Source organism: Bufo gargarizans, chromosome 2 (genome assembly GCF_014858855.1).
Source record: "Bufo gargarizans isolate SCDJY-AF-19 chromosome 2, ASM1485885v1, whole genome shotgun sequence".
Lineage (NCBI taxonomy): Eukaryota > Metazoa > Chordata > Amphibia > Anura > Bufonidae > Bufo > Bufo gargarizans.
Genome location: NC_058081.1, coordinates 153,165,403 through 153,186,538, shown reverse-complemented (window position 1 = coordinate 153,186,538; position 21,136 = coordinate 153,165,403). Strand labels below are relative to the sequence as shown.

At 42.4% G+C, this 21,136-nt stretch overlaps 1 protein-coding gene across 1 annotated transcript in view; it reads right to left on the bottom strand.

Moving 5' to 3' along the window:
* ATP8B4 (ATPase phospholipid transporting 8B4 (putative)) overlaps window positions 1–21,136 on the bottom strand; it is a 397,315-nt gene that overhangs the window by 177,786 nt on the left and 198,393 nt on the right. The window contains exon 8 of the mRNA XM_044279613.1: window positions 2,808–2,878. Within this exon, the coding sequence (XP_044135548.1) occupies window positions 2,808–2,878 (71 nt within the window). The remainder of the gene's footprint in view (window positions 1–2,807; window positions 2,879–21,136) is intronic.

Here is a 21,136-nt window from a genome sequence, read left to right as displayed (position 1 = left end):
TATAGGACACAATAGGAGTCTGTAAATAAATGACGTTAAAAGATTTTATTGCAAAAACAAAAGAAACACCATCTATATGTAAAATATGAAGACAAATGCTGCTGTCAGTAATATAATCAAACTTTACTAGCGGTTTTGATGCCTTAATTGCATCATCACTCATTCACTCATTGATACTTTTGTGTTTACAATGGAAATAAATACTAAATCCACCTTACATTTGCTGCAGTTGATTACGTACGATGTAGCACACAAATAAATAGTTACAACCCCTTATGAAACATTAAACAAGATTCATAACTAAATACGAAATCAATTACAACGTTGACTGTAACGCCCACATTAAAGAAAAAAAGTAGTAACTTTAAAAAAAAAAAAAAAAAAAAAAGGGGGAAAATACCCAGGTTAAATGTGGCTTTCATAGAGTCTTAAATGATAAATGCTAATTTTGGTGGATTAAAAGTGCTCTTTCATTTTGATCAAACTTTCCTGAGACTACCATTTTGTACTAATGGTATATATTTCCTAAAGGGCATTTGTAATTGATACAGCCCATATTGTTAGATGATCTTGATGACTTGTGAGCAGTTTGGTGCGTTTTTACACTTAGAGAGTCCGTCAAGTAAATTTCACAAAAATAACTACCAGCAACGTCCTTCCAACAGCCCTGACTTCACAGCGATGCAGGGAAAAACGACTTGGGAGGTTAGGGGAGTAGCAGACAGCGGGAAAGAGCTGTGGGCTTGGGCACTTTGGGAGCCATTTTTCATGAGAATAAAAGTGCTTTTCCTGACCATGGAATGAACACCCAGATCACATAAAGGTATGGTTATATTGCTTCTACAACATTCTTATGGCCATTGCTGGTATTTATATTAGTGACATTTACGTGACAGATTCCTTTTAATACCTTTGGCTAGAAATGTTACACCAGTTTTGTACGCTAACTCTGACTTGAGTGATTTTTCGACTTGTGCAACTGTTTAAAATAGTTGCAGTTGATACATCTGCTGTGAAACTAATTAAAATAGCTAGCCACATCCAATTTACAAAACTGGAGTGACTGGTGTAAAAATGCAAACAATTACGGTAGTTTATACCAGTAAGGCCATAAAGACCCAAAGGCTGTTTTCTGAATTTTTAAAGCCAGGATTCTGGAGAGCAGGATGTGATGAATTTCTCTAAGGCTACTTTCACATAACGTTTTTTGCGGATCCGTCATGGATCCGCAAAAAAGCTTCCGTTACAATAATACAACCGCATGTATCCGGTTGTATTAGGTCTTCTATAGCCATGATGGATCTGTCTTGGACACCATTGAAAGTCAATGGGGACGGATCAGTTTTCTATTGTGCCAGAGAAAACAGATACGTTCCCATTGACTTACATTGTGTGCCAGGATGGATCCGTTTGGCTCCGCTTCGTCAGGCGGACAGCAAACCACTTCAGGCAACGTTTCGGTGTCCGCCTCCAGAGAGGAATGGAGATGAAACGGAGGGAAACTAATGCATTCTGAGCGGATCCTTTTCCATTCAGAATGCATTAGGGCAAAACTGATCCGTTTTGGACCGCTTTTTTAAAGCCCTGAACGGAAAGCCAAAATGCCAGTGTGAAAGTAGACTGAAGTGTCTACTGCTACTGTATGTCATTATGATTTCAATCTTGAAAATTGAGTCAGTTTTCTTAGAAAGTATATATAGATCTTGACCTACAAAATAAATTATATAGGGGGAATTTATCATGAGGAGAATAAATTAAGTAAGTTTTGCTTGAGTATGTGTTGGTGTACTTTATGCCACATTTATCAAGTGTCATATGTTGTTTGATAAATTTGTCTTATCTTTAAACCTAACACTTTTGCCTACAAAAGCTATTCCAGTTTTTCTACTCCATCCTCCTACTGGAGTGAGATTGCTCTTTTTAAAAAAAAAAAAGTTTCAAAGATAAATCTGAAATGAAACTAATTAACATAGCTAACCACACCCACTTTCCCACCCACATTACAAAACTAGGGCGAGTGGTGTAGAAATAAAGAAAAAAAATAATTGCCACTTTTTGCAAGCCAGATTCTGGAATAAAGACGTGATAACTCAGGGCCAGAAACTTTAACTGCCAAAGTTGTCTGATAATTTTTGTTCTGGAGAAACAAAAAATATACCCTAATGTTTCTTGCTTGTCAAACAAAGAACTCATTCATACAGTGTACATACTGGATGGCTAACGTAGTGTTTAGTCTTGTAGTGTATTCATTCTACAGTTTTCAAACCAGCACCTGAAGTCTTGTGTCCTGTAATCAGCAGATCATGTGACACTAACCACTGCCCCTTGTTCTTACCAATGACGCTTCCTACGTCCTACATTACAAGGCTCCAACGCAGGACATAACCTATGGCAACTGAAAACAGATTTTCCACAAGGCGCAATGGTAGGCTAATAACTTTAAAATACAGCAGTTCTGATGAATTACGCTTTTTGGGGAAAGTAATTTAACAGTGATATTTTTTCAGGAACAACCCATTTAAACGAAGGCCATTACACTAACGGAAACTGAGTTTTAGTAAACTTAAAGGCTATGGACAACCTCAATATGTAAACAGTTCAGGCATAACTATGTCTGATTGCAGGAAATCACATGTAATCTGGACATACAGTTACATCCATATGGAGGAAGGGGTTAAGAAAAAGTAAAATGTAGTATTCAAATACAGGGCAAATAAACTTGCGTGTGTTAGTTACTTATATTAAACATCATAGGAAACAATATCAATAGTAAAAACATATGAAGCAGTAAGAAGAAAACCTCTCACCCATCAAGTTCAGCTGTTTCCACATAACAGAGACCATGTGGCTCACTACTTGACAGAAGGAGCATGTCGGCCTGTTAACAGAAAGGATAATATTATGGGTCTGGCATGAATATTCAATTTGCCATATTGCACTCTACCCTGTCAATGAGACAGCTACATCACTTTCAGAGGAACACTTGGCAAAAAGCAGCCCTCACTACAGACTGCTGCAACTAACATGAATCATTCAGTGTACGGTAGCCAATTACGTTTCCTTGTTAACCAAGACTTTGTTTTATAAGTTTGCAGTGACCGCACCTTCCTTTTAATGAAGGCAATATGCCAATGATAGAAAAATAAATAACAAGTGCTGCCACATATTTGCATTCTTTATTTTATATAATTTCACACAAATTATCACTTTTTAAAAATAAACAATTCATTTATAAAGCAATACAAAAAAAAAAATACTAATTCTAAACAAGTTGGAGCATCATAAAAAATGCCTAATATCCATTGAGACATCAAATGCTGTATCCGAACTCTGCTTCAGTTGCGACTGGTACCTCGGAACCGAAGCAGAGTTTAGATCCAAGTTTTAAAGTGGATTTCCACTTAAAATATCGAACTTATTCAACGAAGTCTAGCGAGACTTCGCAAATAACTAACTTCGTCTCATCGGAGCCCATACATTTTGATGCTGTACAGAGACGAATCTCTGTACAGCATTAGTCCGAAGTTTTGAGCAAAGCTACTTCAGATGTAGGATACGAAGCTCACTTTGCTTATCACTACCTTTAATCACTGATAGCAGGGGCAGGATGACAATACAGCATAAGAAAAGTAGGTTAGCCCATGTGGGTCTTCGGCTAAAAGGTAGGGAGGCTTACATCTGAGGTTACTTTCACAATAGTGTCTGCAGGGCCCAGCAGGCTGTTCTGGCATGCTGCAGTTTTTGTCCGGTCGCCTCTCAACATGTTTTCCGTGCTGTGGCAGGACGCCCAGCCCAACCCCATTATAGCGAATAGAGTTGTTGCGATACCAAATTTTTGATTCGATTTTGTTAACATAAAAAAGTATTGCAATACTCGATACCATTTGATGCCACACAAAAAAATTAACAAAAAAGCCACGTGCATTCAGCATTAAAAAAAAAAATGGCGAATCGCGCAGTTTTATTTATTTTTTTCTGTTCCGACGTTCACCGCATAGATTTTTTTTTTTATATTTTAATAGTTTGGACTTTTTGGACGTGGCAATATGTTTATTCATTGTTTATATATTTTATATGGGAAATATGAAATTTTTATTTTTTTCCTTTTTTTTACACTTTTTATTTAATAACTATTTTCCCCCCTTAGGGGCTAGAACCTGGGATCTTTTAATCCCTTGTCCTATTCACCCTAATAGAGCTCTATCAGGGTGAATAGGACTTCACACTCTCCCTGCTGCTCTGGGCTTTGTGCACAGGGCAGCAGGTAGCTGACTATGGCAGCCAGGGCTTCAGTAGCGTCCTGGCTGCCATGGTAACTGATTGGAGCCCCAGGATTACACTGCTGGGGCTCCGATCAGAAGCTGCCACTGCAGCACCAATGAGAGGAGGTGAGGGGACTCTGTCGCCACTGCCACCAATGAAGAGGAGGCGACCCTGTGGCCACTGCCACCAATGAGAAGGGGAGGGGACCCTGTGGCCACTGCCACCAATGATTTTAATGGGGTGGGGCGGGCACACTGCGCCACCAATGATAATTAACCCTTAATACAGGAGACAGGTACTGGCAGCAGATCAGCAGCAGTTAACCCCTCAGGTGCCGCAACTGAGGGGTTAACTGCCGCTGATCACAGCTCCCTGTCAGAGGCAGGGTGCCGGCTATGCGATTCTGCTGCCGGCAGATGCCTCCTGTATTATGTGTTATATGGGTTATATGTTAAGTATTAGGCTACACAGAGCGGCGCCCAGAGATGTCCCAGTACTTACTATTATTCCTGGGCACCGCTCCATTTGCCCGCTGTGCCCCATAACTGTCTCCTGCTCAGTATGCTAATTACTATCAGAGCAATGGGGAGGAGACATCAGCTTCTCTAGTGGGCGTTCCTTCTCGCTGCGCTGCGATTCTAGTAGTTAGCATACGGAGCAGGAGACAATAATGGGGCACAGAGGGCGAATGGAGCGGCGCCCAGGAATAATAGTAAGTGCTGGGACATCTCTGTGTAGCCTAATACTTAAAGTCCGGACCCAGGAAACGTCCTATCATGGGTGGCGCAGTGTGACCGCCGCTCTCTCCGTTCATTGGTGGCAGCAGCAGCACGGGGACGGGGGGGAGACAGCTTCCCCCTCCCCTGTGCTGCTGAGGGAACATGAGCGCGCTGACAGCAGCGCGCTCATTTTCTGTGATACGAAACTGCGCAGCAGCGCAGGCCAGTATTGAAAAAAATGGAACTACCAGTATCGTATCAATACCGGGACAAAAGTATTGATTGGGTATCGAAATTTCGATACCCGCAACAACCCTAATAGTGAATAGGGCCGGAGCGGACTTCCGGCGGCACACATGGGCTAGCCTGCCAGACCCTGCTTACGCTAATGTGAAAGTAGCCTTAAATAGGTTTTGCCACTTCAGCAAATAGCATTTAGACAACCCTTTAAGACAGCCCCCGGTCAACTATCAGTGACTAAGAGCTATGTTCATATGTATACACACTTCGGCCTCATGCAAACCTATTTTTGGTTTGCATTTTTTACGGCTCAAACGCGGACCCATTCATTTCTGTGGGGCGAATGTTAAATGTGTGCTGTCCGCATCCATTTATCATGTAGAGAAGGTTAATACAAGGCACTTACTAATGTAGTGTTACTATCCATATTGTCTCCTTTGCTGACTTCGTTCATTTTTCCATCACATTATACACTGCTCATTTCCATAGTTACGACCACCCCGCAATCCATCAGTGGTGGTCATGCATGCACACTAAGAAAAAATACCAGCTTCTCTGGTGGCCGGGACCGCGGGAGCTCACATAGACTGGTACTTTTTTTCTATAATGTACAAGCACAGCCATGGACAGGAGACAGGAGCCTATGGGGGATGCAGATACTAGTGTAGCAATGAAGCGCATCCATCTATACCACATTTTATTACCTTTACTATATGTGTTTATACATCAAGGAGAGTGAGGCACCCATTACCTATATCCAGTCTCAGGACTGGGGCCAGCCACAGCTGAAAGGTCCAAATGATATGGGAGGTATATTCATCAGAGGTAAAGTTAGAAGAAGGCATAACTGGGGCTGTCATGGACTGATATCCCCATGTTATCATTTAAAAATCTTAATTTATATAGCCCCAGCATACCTCACAACGTGTCACATTTCAGAGGTTCATGCGTAATAAAAATCTAATATTACAGGGAGTGCAGAATTATTAGGCAAATGAGTATTTTGACCACATCATCCTCTTTATGCATGTTGTCTTACTCCAAGCTGTATAGGCTTGAAAGCCTACTACCAATTAAGCATATTAGGTGATGTGCATCTCTGTAATGAGAAGGGGTGTGGTCTAATGACATCAACACCCTATATCAGGTGTGCATAATTATTAGGCAACTTCCTTTCCTTTGGCAAAATGGGTCAAAAGAAGGACTTGACAGGCTCAGAAAAGTCAAAAATATAGTCTTGATCTTGCAGAGGGATGCAGCACTCTTAAAACTGCAAAGCTTCTGAAGCGTGATCATCGAACAATAAAGCGTTTCATTCAAAATAGTCAACAGGGTCGCAAGAAGCGTGTGGAAAAACCAAGACGCAAACTAACTGCCCATGAACTGAGAAAAGTCAAGCGTGCAGCTGCCAAGATGCCACTTGCCACCAGTTTGGCCATATTTCAGAGCTGCAACATCACTGGAGTGCCCAAAAGCACAAGGTGTGCAATACTCAGAGACATGGCCAAGGTAAGAAAGGCTGAAAGACGACCACCACTGAACAAGACACACAAGCTGAAACGTCAAGACTGGGCCAAGAAATATCTCAAGACTGATTTTTCTAAGGTTTTATGGACTGATGAAATGAGAGTGAGTCTTGATGGGCCAGATGGATGGGCCAGTGGCTGGATTGGTAAAGGGCAGAGAGCTCCAGTCCGACTCAGACGCCAGCAAGGTGGAGGTGGAGTACTGGTTTGGGCTGGTATCATCAAAGATGAGCTTGTGGGGCCTTTTCGGGTTGAGGATGGAGTCAAGCTCAACTCCCAGTCCTACTGCCAGTTTCTGGAAGACACCTTCTTCAAGCAGTGGTACAGGAAGAAGTCTGCATCCTTCAAGAAAAACATGATTTTCATGCAGGACAATGCTCCATCACATGCGTCCAAGTACTCCACAGCGTGGCTGGCAAGAAAGGGTATAAAAGAAGAAAATCTAATGACATGGCCTCCTTGTTCACCTGATCTGAACCCCATTGAGAACCTGTGGTCCATCATCAAATGTGAGATTTACAAGGAGGGAAAACAGTACACCTCTCTGAACAGTGTCTGGGAGGCTGTGGTTGCTGCTGCACGCAATGTTGATGGTGAACAAATCAAAACACTGACAGAATCCATGGATGGCAGGCTTTTGAGTGTCCTTGCAAAGAAAGGTGGCTATATTGGTCACTGATTTGTTTTTGTTTTGTTTTTGAATGTCAGAAATGTATATTTGTTAATGTTGAGATGTTATATTGGTTTCACTGGTAAAAATAAATAATTGAAATGGGTATATATTTGTTTTTTGTTAAGTTGCCTAATAATTATGCACAGTAATAGTCACCTGCACACACAGATATCCCCCTAAAATAGCTAAAACTAAAAACAAACTAAAAACTACTTCCAAAAATATTCAGCTTTGATATTAACTACCTCAGGACCGCCGTACGCAGGATTGCGTCCTGCCGGCGGTCCTGCTCTTCTGGGTGGACGCATATATGCGTCCTCCCGCGAGAGCCGAGATTTCCTGTGAACGCGCGCACACAGGCGCGCGCGCTCACAGGAACGGAAGGTAAGCGAGTGGATCTCCAGCCTGCCAGCGGCGATCGCTCGCTGGCAGGCTGGAGATCCGAATTTTTTAACCCCTAACAGGTATATTAGACGCTGTTTTCATAACAGCGTCTAATATACCTCCTACCTGGTCCTCTGGTGGTCCCTTTTGTTAGGATCGACCACCAGAGGACTCAGGTAGGTCAGTACAGTAGCACCAAACACCACACTACACTACACCCCCCCCCCCCGTCACTTATTAACCCCTTATAAACCCCTGATCACCCATGATCACCCCATATAAACTCCCTGATCACCCCCCTGTCATTGATCACCGCCCTGTCATTGATCACCCCCCTGTCAGGCTCCGTTCAGACGTCCGTATGATTTTTACGGATCCACGGATACATGGATCGGATCCGCAAAAAGCATACGGACGTCTGAATGGAGCCTTACAGGGGGGTGATCAATGACAGGCGGGTGATCACCCATATACACTCCCTGATCACCCCCTGTCATTGATCACCCCCCCTGTCATTGATCACTCCCCTGTAAGGCTCCATTCAGACGTCCGCATGATTTTTACGGATCCATGGATCGGATCCGCAAAACACATTCGGACGTCTGAATGGAGCCTTACAGGGGGTGATCAATGACAGGCGGGTGATCACCCATATACACTCCCTGATCACCCCCCTGTCATTGATAACCCCCCTGTAAGGCTCCATTCAGACGTCCGCATGCGTTTTGTGGATCCGATCCATGTATCCATGGATCCGTAAAAAATCATGCGGATGTCTGAATGGAGCCTTACAGGGGGGGTGATCAGTGACAGGGGGGTGATCACCCTGATCACCCCCTGTCATTGATAACCCCCCTGTAAGGCTCCATTCAGACGTCCGCATGCGTTCTGTGGATCCGTAAAAAATCATGCGGATGTCTGAATGGAGCCTTACAGGGGGGGTGATCAGTGACAGGGGGGTGATCACCCTGATCACCCCCTGTCATTGATAACCCCCCTGTAAGGCTCCATTCAGACGTCCGCATGCGTTCTGTGGATCCGATCCATGTATCCATGGATCCGTAAAAAAAATCATGCGGATGTCTGAATGGAGCCTTACAGGGGGGGTGATCAATGACAGGGGGGTGATCAGGGAGTCTATATGGGTGATCACCCCCCTGTCATTGATCACCCCCCTGTCATTGATCACCCCCCCTGGTAAGGCTCCATTCAGACATTTTTTTTGGCACAAGTTAGCGGAAATTTTTTGTTTGTTTTTGTTTTTTCTTACTAAGTCTCATATTCTACTAACTTGTGTCAAAAAATAAAATCTCACATGGACGCACCATACCCCTCACGGAATCCAAATGCGTAAACATTTTTAGACATTTATATTCCAGACTTCTCACGCTTTAGGGCCCCTAAAAAGCCAGGGCAGTATAAATACCCCACATGTGACCCCATTTCGGAAAGAAGACACCCCAAGGTATTCCGTGAGGGGCATATTGAGTCCATGAAAGATTGAAATTTTTGTCCTAAGTTAGCGGAAAGTGAGACTTTGTGAGAAAAAAAAAGTCAATATCCGCTAACTTATGCAAAAAAAAAAAATTCTAGGAACTCGCCATGCCCCTCATTGAATACCTTGGGGTGTCTTCTTTCCAAAGTGGGGTCACATGTGGGGTATTTATACTGCCCTGGCTTTTTAGGGGCCCAAAAGCGTGAGAAGAAGTCTGGGATCCAAATGTCTAAAAATGCCCTCCTAAAAGGAATTTGGGCCCCTTTGCACATCTAGGCTGCAAAAAAGTGTCACACATGTGGTATCGCCGTACTCAGGAGAAGTTGGGGAATGTGTTTTGGGGTGTCATTTTACATATACCCATGCTGGGTGAGAAAAATATCTTGGTCAAATGCCAACTTTGTATAAAAAAATGGGAAAAGTTGTCTTTTGCCAAGATATTTCTCTCACCCAGCATGGGTATATGTAAAATGACCCCCCAAAACACATTACCCAACTTCACCCGAGTACGGCGATACCACATGTGTGACACTTTTTTGCAGCCAAGGTGGGCAAAGGGGCACCTTTCGGATTTCGCAGGCCATTTTTTACACATTTTGATTGCAAGGTACTTCTTACACATTTGGGCCCCTAAATTGCCAGGGCAGTATAACTACGCCACAAGTGACCCCATTTTGGAAAGAAGACACCCCAAGGTATTCCGTGAGGGGCACGGCGAGTTCCTAGAATTTTTTATTTTTTGTCACAAGTTAGCGGAAAATGATGATTTTTCATTTTTTTTCTTTTTTCCTTACAAAGTCTCATATTCCACTAACTTGCGACAAAAAATAAAAAATTCTAGGAACTCGCCATGCCCCTCACGGAATACCTTGGGGTGTCTTCTTTCCAAAATGGGGTCACTTGTGGGGTAGTTATACTGCCCTGGCAATTTAGGGGCCCAAATGTGTGAGAAGAACTTTGCAATCAAAATGTGTAAAAAATGCCCTGCAATATCCGAAAGGTGCACTTTGGAATATGTGCCCCTTTGCCCACCTTGGCAGCAAAAAAGTGTGACACATCTGGTATCGCCGTACTCAGGAGAAGTTGGGCAATGTGTTTTGGGGTGTCATTTTACATATACCCATGCTGGGTGAGAAAAATATCTTGGTCAAATGCCAACTTTGTATAAAAAAATGGGAAAAGTTGTCTTTTGCCAAGATATTTCTCTCACCCAGCATGGGTATATGTAAAATGACACCCCAAAACACATTCCCCAACTTCTCCTGAGTACGGCGATACCAGATGTGTGACACTTTTTTGATGCCAAGGTGGGCAAAGGGGCACATATTCCAAAGTGCACCTTTCGGATTTCACCGGTCATTTTTTACAGATTTTGATTGCAAAGTACTTCTCACACATTTGGGCCCCTAAATTGCCAGGGCAGAATAACTACGCCACAAGTGACCCCATTTTGGAAAGAAGACACCCCAAGGTATTCCGTGAGGGGCATGGCGAGTTCCTAGAATTTTTTATTTTTTGTCGCAAGTTAGTGGAATATGAGACTTTGTAAGGAAAAAAGAGAAAAAAAAAAATCATCATTTTCCGCTAACTTGTGACAAAAAATAAAAAATTCTAGGAACTCGCCATGCCCCTCACAGAATACCTTGGGGTGTCTTCTTTCCAAAATGGGGTCACTTGTGGCGTAGTTATACTGCCCTGGCAATTTAGGGGCCCAAATGTGTGAGAAGTACCTTGCAATCAAAATGTGTAAAAAATGGCCTGCAAAATCTGAAAGGTGCACTTTGGAATATGTGCCCCTTTGCCCACCTTGGCAGCAAAAAAGTGTGACACATCTGGTATCGCCGTACTCAGGAGAAGTTGGGGAATGTGTTTTGGGGTGTCATTTTACATATACCCATGCTGAATGAGAGAAATATCTTGGCAAAAGACAACTTTTCCCATTTTTTTATACAAAGTTGGCATTTGACCAAGATATTTTTCTCACCCAGCATGGGTATATGTAAAATGACACCCCAAAACACATTCCCCAACTTCTCCTGAGTACGGCGATACCAGATGTGTCACACTTTTTTGCTGCCAAGGTGGGCAAAGGGGCACATATTCCAAAGTGCACCTTTTGGATTTCACCGGTCATTTTTTACACATTTTGATTGCAAAGTTCTTCTCACACATTTGGGCCCCTAAATTGCCAGGGCAGTATAACTACGCCACAAGTGACCCCATTTTGGAAAGAAGACACCCCAAGGTATTCCGTGAGGGGCATGGCGAGTTCCTAGAATTTTTTATTTTTTGTCGCAAGTTAGTGGAATATGAGACTTTGTAAGAAAAAAATAAATAAATAAAATCATCATCATTTTCCGCTAACTTGTGACAAAAAATAAAAAGTTCTATGAACTCACTATGCCCATCAGCGAATACCTTAGGGTGTCTACTTTCCGAAATGGGGTCATTTGTGGGGGTTTTCTACTGTTTGGGCATTGTAGAACCTCAGGAATCATGACAGGTGCTCAGAAAGTCAGAGCTGTTTGAAAAAGCGGAAATTCACATTTTTGTACCATAGTTTGTAAATGCTATAACTTTTACCCAAACCATTTTTTTTTTTGCCCAAACATTTTTTTTTTATCAAAGACATGTAGAACAATAAATTTGGTGAAAAATTTATATATGGATGTCGTTTTTTTTGCAAAATTTTACAGCTGAAAGTGAAAAAGGTCATTTTTTTTGCAAAAAAATCGTTACATTTTGATTAATAACAAAAAAAGTAAAAATGTCAGCAGCAATAAAATACCACCAAATGAAAGCTCCATTAGTGAGAAGAAAAGGAGGTAAAATTCATTTGGGTGGTAAGTTGCATGACTGAGCGATAAACGGTGAAAGGAGTGTAGTGCCGAAGTGTAAAAAGTGCTCTGGTCATGAAGGGGGTTTCACCTAGCGGGGCTGAAGTGGTTAATGAGTTTTTTGGGTTCATTGAGAACATGGTTGTTGTTCAATAATAAAATTAATCCTCAAAAATACAACTTGCCTAATAATTCTGCACTCCCTGTATAGGGTAATAAAAAAAAATGAACAGTTAAAAGAGCAGTGAAGTCCTTGCTCGCAGAGCCCTTATACTCTATGAGGAAATAAAGCTGACACAAGAGACAAAAGTACTTGTTTTCTACAACGGTCCAGCCATCTGTACACTAAATAGCACAGAACACATAAATCTATAATAGTCAGTCATCCAGTCAGTCAGTAAGTGCATTAGGATGCAAGGAACGTGGGGGTACTGAAGAATAAAGGATGATCCATTTATGAAATGTGGTAGGCCTGCCTAATAAGATGCGTTTTTAGGGCACTCTTAAAGAAGTTGTCCACCTTTTATCAAGTGATGGCATATGCTAGGATAGGATATCGCCAAAAGTCATACACCATGCACCCCCACAGATCAACTTTTTGGCAATAGCTCTGGTGCTGGAAGCAGACATCTCCATTAACTTTGCTGTGAACTATGTTGTCAATGGGAGCAACGCTGCAATGACAAGTTCAGTTAATTTGATCGTCTTAAGTAGCAGATTTTAAAAAAACTTTAAAAAAAAAAGGTGTTGAGTAAAGTCTTGTGGAGGACTTAGAGGTTTGGACTATGGAGGAGGTAAGCTTAGATGATCGCTGACAAAAAAGTAGAGCACAGGTGGCATGGTGGACAGAAATGAGGGAGGAGATGAATGAGCAGCTGGAGCAGTGACAGATATGGTGCGCCAGTCTGACTGCAAATGAGCCTTGCTACTACATTCAGGATGGGTAGGAGTGGGGAAAGACCGAATAGTAAGAAAAATGCTGATTTCTGCAGACTGTGTTCTGATGTGACTGACATGAGCATGATAGTGCAGTAAAAGAAATAACTGGGTCAGAGGAGGTTTTTTCATTAAGGTAATAAAATCCAATTTTCTTGAGTCCGAGTTGGTGTTCTTTGTGCTAAATTAATCAAATGTCAAATAGTGTTTAAAGGGAGTCTGTCACCTGTTTTTCACCAATATAACTAAGAGCACTGTCCCATAGAAGATTGCAGACACATTCCAGACATACCTGTGTGCACTGTGTGTCTGTATTCCATGTTCAGGAAAAGCACTTTAACCACTTCAGCCCCGCTAGGTGAAACCCCCTTCATGACCAGAGCACTTTTTACACTTCGGCACTACACTCCTTTCACCGTTTATCGCTCAGTCATGCAACTTACCACCCAAATGAATTTTACCTCCTTTTCTTCTCACTAATGGAGCTTTCATTTGGTGGTATTTTATTGCTGCTGACATTTTTACTTTTTTTGTTATTAATCAAAATGTAACGATTTTTTTGCAAAAAAAATGACCTTTTTCACTTTCAGCTGTAAAATTTTGCAAAAAAAACGACATCCATATATAAATTTTTCACCAAATTTATTGTTCTACATGTCTTTGATAAAAAAAAAATGTTTGGGCAAAAAAAAAAATGGTTTGGGTAAAAGTTATAGCATTTACAAACTATGGTACAAAAATGTGAATTTCCGCTTTTTCAAACAGCTCTGACTTTCTGAGCACCTGTCATGATTCCTGAGGTTCTACAATGCCCAAACAGTAGAAAACCCCCACAAATGACCCCATTTCGGAAAGTAGACACCCTAAGGTATTCGCTGATGGGCATAGTGAGTTCATAGAACTTTTTATTTTTTGTCACAAGTTAGCGGAAAATGATGATGATTTTATTTATTTATTTTTTTCTTACAAAGTCTCATATTCCACTAACTTGCGACAAAAAATAAAAAATTCTAGGAACTCGCCATGCCCCTCACGGAATACCTTGGGGTGTCTTCTTTCCAAAATGGGGTCACTTGTGGCGTAGTTATACTGCCCTGGCAATTTAGGGGCCCAAATGTGTGAGAAGAACTTTGCAATCAAAATGTGTAAAAAATGACCGGTGAAATCCAAAAGGTGCACTTTGGAATATGTGCCCCTTTGCCCACCTTGGCAGCAAAAAAGTGTGACACATCTGGTATCGCCGTACTCAGGAGAAGTTGGGGAATGTGTTTTGGGGTGTCATTTTACATATACCCATGCTGAATGAGAGAAATATCTTGGCAAAAGACAACTTTTCCCATTTTTTTATACAAAGTTGGCATTTGACCAAGATATTTTTCTCACCCAGCATGGGTATATGTAAAATGACACCCCAAAACACATTCCCCAACTTCTCCTGAGTACGGCGATACCAGATGTGTCACACTTTTTTGCTGCCAAGGTGGGCAAAGGGGCACATATTCCAAAGTGCACCTTTTGGATTTCACCGGTCATTTTTTACACATTTTGATTGCAAAGTTCTTCTCACACATTTGGGCCCCTAAATTGCCAGGGCAGTATAACTACGCCACAAGTGACCCCATTTTGGAAAGAAGACACCCCAAGGTATTCCGTGAGGGGCATGGCGAGTTCCTAGAATTTTTTATTTTTTGTCGCAAGTTAGTGGAATATGAGACTTTGTAAGAAAAAAATAAATAAATAAAATCATCATCATTTTCCGCTAACTTGTGACAAAAAATAAAAAGTTCTATGAACTCACTATGCCCATCAGCGAATACCTTAGGGTGTCTACTTTCCGAAATGGGGTCATTTGTGGGGGTTTTCTACTGTTTGGGCATTGTAGAACCTCAGGAATCATGACAGGTGCTCAGAAAGTCAGAGCTGTTTGAAAAAGCGGAAATTCACATTTTTGTACCATAGTTTGTAAATGCTATAACTTTTACCCAAACCATTTTTTTTTTTGCCCAAACATTTTTTTTTTATCAAAGACATGTAGAACAATAAATTTGGTGAAAAATTTATATATGGATGTCGTTTTTTTTGCAAAATTTTACAGCTGAAAGTGAAAAAGGTCATTTTTTTTGCAAAAAAATCGTTACATTTTGATTAATAACAAAAAAAGTAAAAATGTCAGCAGCAATAAAATACCACCAAATGAAAGCTCCATTAGTGAGAAGAAAAGGAGGTAAAATTCATTTGGGTGGTAAGTTGCATGACTGAGCGATAAACGGTGAAAGGAGTGTAGTGCCGAAGTGTAAAAAGTGCTCTGGTCATGAAGGGGGTTTCACCTAGCGGGGCTGAAGTGGTTAATGAGTTTTTTGGGTTCATTGAGAACATGGTTGTTGTTCAATAATAAAATTAATCCTCAAAAATACAACTTGCCTAATAATTCTGCACTCCCTGTATAGGGTAATAAAAAAAAATGAACAGTTAAAAGAGCAGTGAAGTCCTTGCTCGCAGAGCCCTTATACTCTATGAGGAAATAAAGCTGACACAAGAGACAAAAGTACTTGTTTTCTACAACGGTCCAGCCATCTGTACACTAAATAGCACAGAACACATAAATCTATAATAGTCAGTCATCCAGTCAGTCAGTAAGTGCATTAGGATGCAAGGAACGTGGGGGTACTGAAGAATAAAGGATGATCCATTTATGAAATGTGGTAGGCCTGCCTAATAAGATGCGTTTTTAGGGCACTCTTAAAGAAGTTGTCCACCTTTTATCAAGTGATGGCATATGCTAGGATAGGATATCGCCAAAAGTCATACACCATGCACCCCCACAGATCAACTTTTTGGCAATAGCTCTGGTGCTGGAAGCAGACATCTCCATTAACTTTGCTGTGAACTATGTTGTCAATGGGAGCAACGCTGCAATGACAAGTTCAGTTAATTTGATCGTCTTAAGTAGCAGATTTTAAAAAAACTTTAAAAAAAAAAGGTGTTGAGTAAAGTCTTGTGGAGGACTTAGAGGTTTGGACTATGGAGGAGGTAAGCTTAGATGATCGCTGACAAAAAAGTAGAGCACAGGTGGCATGGTGGACAGAAATGAGGGAGGAGATGAATGAGCAGCTGGAGCAGTGACAGATATGGTGCGCCAGTCTGACTGCAAATGAGCCTTGCTACTACATTCAGGATGGGTAGGAGTGGGGAAAGACCGAATAGTAAGAAAAATGCTGATTTCTGCAGACTGTGTTCTGATGTGACTGACATGAGCATGATAGTGCAGTAAAAGAAATAACTGGGTCAGAGGAGGTTTTTTCATTAAGGTAATAAAATCCAATTTTCTTGAGTCCGAGTTGGTGTTCTTTGTGCTAAATTAATCAAATGTCAAATAGTGTTTAAAGGGAGTCTGTCACCTGTTTTTCACCAATATAACTAAGAGCACTGTCCCATAGAAGATTGCAGACACATTCCAGACATACCTGTGTGCACTGTGTGTCTGTATTCCATGTTCAGGAAAAGCACTTTAACCACTTCAGCCCCGCTAGGTGAAACCCCCTTCATGACCAGAGCACTTTTTACACTTCGGCACTACACTCCTTTCACCGTCATGCAACTTACCACCCAAATGAATTTTACCTCCTTTTCTTCTCACTAATAGAGCTTTCATTTGGTGGTATTTCATTGCTGCTGACATTTTTACATTTTTTGTTATTAATCAAAATGTAACGATTTTTTTGCAAAAAAATGACATTTTTCACTTTCAGCTGTAAAAATTTGCAAAAAAAACGACATCCATATATACATTTTTCGCCAAATTTATTGTTCTACATGTCTTTGATAAAAAAAAAATGTTTGGGCAAAAAAAAAAAAATGGTTTGGGTAAAAGTTATAGCATTTACAAACTATGGTACAAAAATGTGAATTTCCGCTTTTTCAAACAGCTCTGACTTTCTGAGCACCTGTCATGATTCCTGAGGTTCTACAATGCCCAAACAGTAGAAAACCCCCACAAATGACCCCATTTCGGAAAGTAGACACCCTAAGGTATTCGCTGATGGGCATAGTGAGTTCATAGAACTTTTTATTTTTTGTCACAAGTTAGCGGAAAATGATGATGATTTTATTTTTTTTATTTTTTCTTACAAAGTCTCCTATTCCACTAACTTGCGACAAAAAATAAAAAATTCTGAAAACTTGCCATGCCCCTCACGGAATACCTTGGGGTGTCTTCTTTCCAAAATGGGGTCACTTGTGGGGTAGTTATACTGCCCTGGCAATTTAGGGGCCCAAATGTGTGAGAAGAACTTTGCAATCAAAATGTGTAAAAAATGACCGGTGAAATCCAAAAGGTGCACTTTGGAATATGTGCCCCTTTGCCCACCTTGGCAGCAAAAAAGTGTGACACATCTGGTATCGCCGTACTCAGGAGAAGTTGGGGAATGTGTTTTGGGGTGTCATTTTACATATACCCATGCTGGGTGAGAAAAATATCTTGGTCAAATGCCAACTTTGTATAAAAAAAAAATGGGAAAAGTTGTCTTTTGCCAAGATATTTTTCTCACCCAGCATGGGTATATGTAAAATGACACCCCAAAACACATTCCCCAACTTCTCCTGAGTACGGCGATACCAGATGTGTCACACTTTTTTGCTGCCAAGGTGGGCAAAGGGGCACATATTCCAAAGTGCACCTTTCAGATTTTGCAGGCCATTTTTTACACATTTTGATTGCAAGGTACTTCTCACACATTTGGGCCCCTAAATTGCCAGGGCAGTATAACTACGCCACAAGTGACCCCATTTTGGAAAGAAGACACCCCAAGGTATTCCGTGAGGGGCATGGCGAGTTCCTAGAATTTTTTATTTTTTGTCGCAAGTTAGTGGAATATGAGACTTTGTAAGGAAAAAAGAAAAAAAAAAGAAAAATCATCATTTTCCGCTAACTTGTGACAAAAAATAAAAAATTCTAGGAACTCGCCGTGCCCCTCACGGAATACCTTGGGGTGTCTTCTTTCCAAAATGGGGTCACTTGTGGCGTAGTTATACTGCCCTGGCAATTTAGGGGCCCAAATGTGTAAGAAGTACCTTGCAATCAAAATGTGTAAAAAATGGCCTGCGAAATCTGAAAGGTGCACTTTGGAATATGTGCCCCTTTGCCCACCTTGGCTGCAAAAAAGTGTCACACATGTGGTATCGCCGTACTCAGGAGAAGTTGGGCAATGTGTTTTGGGGTGTCATTTTACATATACCCATGCTGGGTGAGAGAAATATCTTGGCAAAAGACAACTTTTCCCATTTTTTTATACAAAGTTGGCATTTGACCAAGATATTTTTCTCACCCAGCATGGGTATATGTAAAATGACACCCCAAAACACATTCCCCAACTTCTCCTGAGTACGGCGATACCACATGTGTGACACTTTTTTGCAGCCTAGATGCGCAAAGGGGCCCAAATTCCTTTTAGGAGGGCATTTTTAGACATTTGGATCCCAGACTTCTTCTCACACTTTCGGGCCCCTAAAAAGCCAGGGCAGTATAAATACCCCACATGTGACCCCACTTTGGAAAGAAGACACCCCAAGGTATTCAATGAGGGGCATGGCGAGTTCCTAGAATTTTTTTTTTTTTTGCATAAGTTAGCGGATATTGATTTTTTTTTTGTTTTTTTCTCACAAAGTCTCACTTTCCGCTAACTTAGGACAAAAATTTCAATCTTTCATGGACGCAATATGCCCCTCACTGAATACCTTGGGGTGTCTTCTTTCCGAAATGGGGTCACATGTGGGGTATTTATACTGCCCTGGCTTTTTAGGGGCCCTAAAGCGTGAGAAGAAGTCTGGAATATAAATGTCTAAAAATGTTTACGCATTTGGATTCCGTGAGGGGTATGGTGCGTCCATGTGAGATTTTATTTTTTGACACAAGTTAGTGGAATATGAGACTTAGTAAGAAAAAACAAAAACAAACAAAAAATTTCCGCTAACTTGTGCCAAAAAAAATGTCTGAATGGAGCCTTACCAGGGGGGGGGGGGGGGGGTGATCAATGACAGGGGGGGTGATCAATGACAGGGGGGGTGATCAATGACAGGGGGGTGATCACCCATAAAGACTCCCTGATCACCCCCCTGTCACTGATCACCCCCCCTGTAAGGCTCCATTCAGACATCCGCATGATTTTTTACGGATCCATGGATACATGGATCGGATCCACAAAACGCATGCGGACGTCTGAATGGAGCCTTACAGGGGGGTTATCAATGACAGGGGGTGATCAGGGTAATCAGGGTGATCACCCCCCTGTCACTGATCACCCCCCCTGTAAGGCTCCATTCAGACATCCGCATGATTTTTTACGGATCCATGGATACATGGATCGGATCCACAAAACGCATGCGGACGTGTGAATGGAGCCTTACAGGGGGGTTATCAATGACAGGGGGTGATCAGGGTGATCACCCCCCTGTCACTGATCACCCCCCCTGTAAGGCTCCATTCAGACATCCGCATGATTTTTTACGGATCCATGGATACATGGATCGGATCCACAAAACGCATGCGGACGTCTGAATGGAGCCTTACAGGGGGGTTATCAATGACAGGGGGTGATCAGGGTAATCAGGGTGATCACCCCCCTGTCATTGATCACCCCCCTGTAAGGCTCCATTCAGACGTCCGCATGATTTTTACGGATCCATGGATACATGGATCGGATCCACAAAACGCATGCGGACGTCTGAATGGAGCCTTACAGGGGGGTTATCAATGACAGGTGGGTGATCAGGGAGTGTATATGGGTGATCACCCGCCTGTCATTGATCACCCCCTGTAAGGCTCCATTCAGACGTCCGCATGTGTTTTGTGGATCCGATCCATGTATCCATGGATCCGTAAAAAATCATGCGGACGTCTGAATGGAGCCTTACAGGGGGGGTGATCAGTGACAGGGGGGTGATCAATGACAGGGGGTGATCAATGACAGGGGGTGATCAGGGAGTGTATATGGGTGATCACCCGCCTGTCAATGATCACCCCCCTGTAAGGCTCCATTCAGACGTCCGTATGCTTTTTGCGGATCCGATCCATGTATCCGTGGATCCGTAAAAATCATGCGGACGTCTGAATGGAGCCTTACAGGGGAGTGATCAATGACAGGGGGGTGATCAATGACAGGGGGTGATCAGGGAGTGTATATGGGTGATCACCCGCCTGTCATTGATCACCCCCCTGTAAGGCTCCATTCAGACGTCCGTATGCTTTTTGCGGATCCGATCCATGTATCCGTGGATCCGTAAAAATCATACGGACGTCTGAACGGAGCCTGACAGAGGGGTGATCAATGACAGGGCGGTGATCAATGACAGGGGGGTGATCAGGGAGTTTATATGGGGTGATCATGGGTGATCAGGGGTTTATAAGGGGTTAATAAGTGACGGGGGGGGGGGGGGGGGTAGTGTAGTGTAGTGTAGTGTGGTGTTTGGTGCGACTGTACTGACCTACCTGAGTCCTCTGGTGGTCGATCCTAACAAAAGGGACCACCAGAGGACCAGGTAGGAGGTATATTAGACGCTGTTATGAAAACAACGTCTAATATACCTGTTAGGGGTTAAAAAATTCGGATCTCCAGCCTGCCAGCGAGCGATCGCCGCTGGCAGGCTGGAGATCCACTCGCTTACCTTCCGTTCCTGTGCGCGCGCGTTCACAGGAAATCTCGGCTCTCGCGGGAGGACGCGTATATGCGTCCACCCAGAAGAGCAGGGCCGCCGCCAGGACGCAATCCTGCGTACGGCGGTCCTGAGGAGGTTAATTCTGCTGGAAAACGGCTCCCAAGTGCCCAAAGCAAACCAGACTGAAGAGGGAGGGCTGCTTTAGTTGCTCATAACTTGGGATTGGTACCAGCTAGAAATATGACCTGACCTTTTTTTCCAGCTGGCATTCCAACCTTTCGAATGATACCAGAATCATAGAATTATATCCACTATATCAGAAGATATAGCCGTTAGAAATGGAGTCAGGAGTGAAAGTTGTTACTTTCTCTTTTAGCTGGGCACTTGGGAGCGGTTTTCCAGCAGAATAAAAG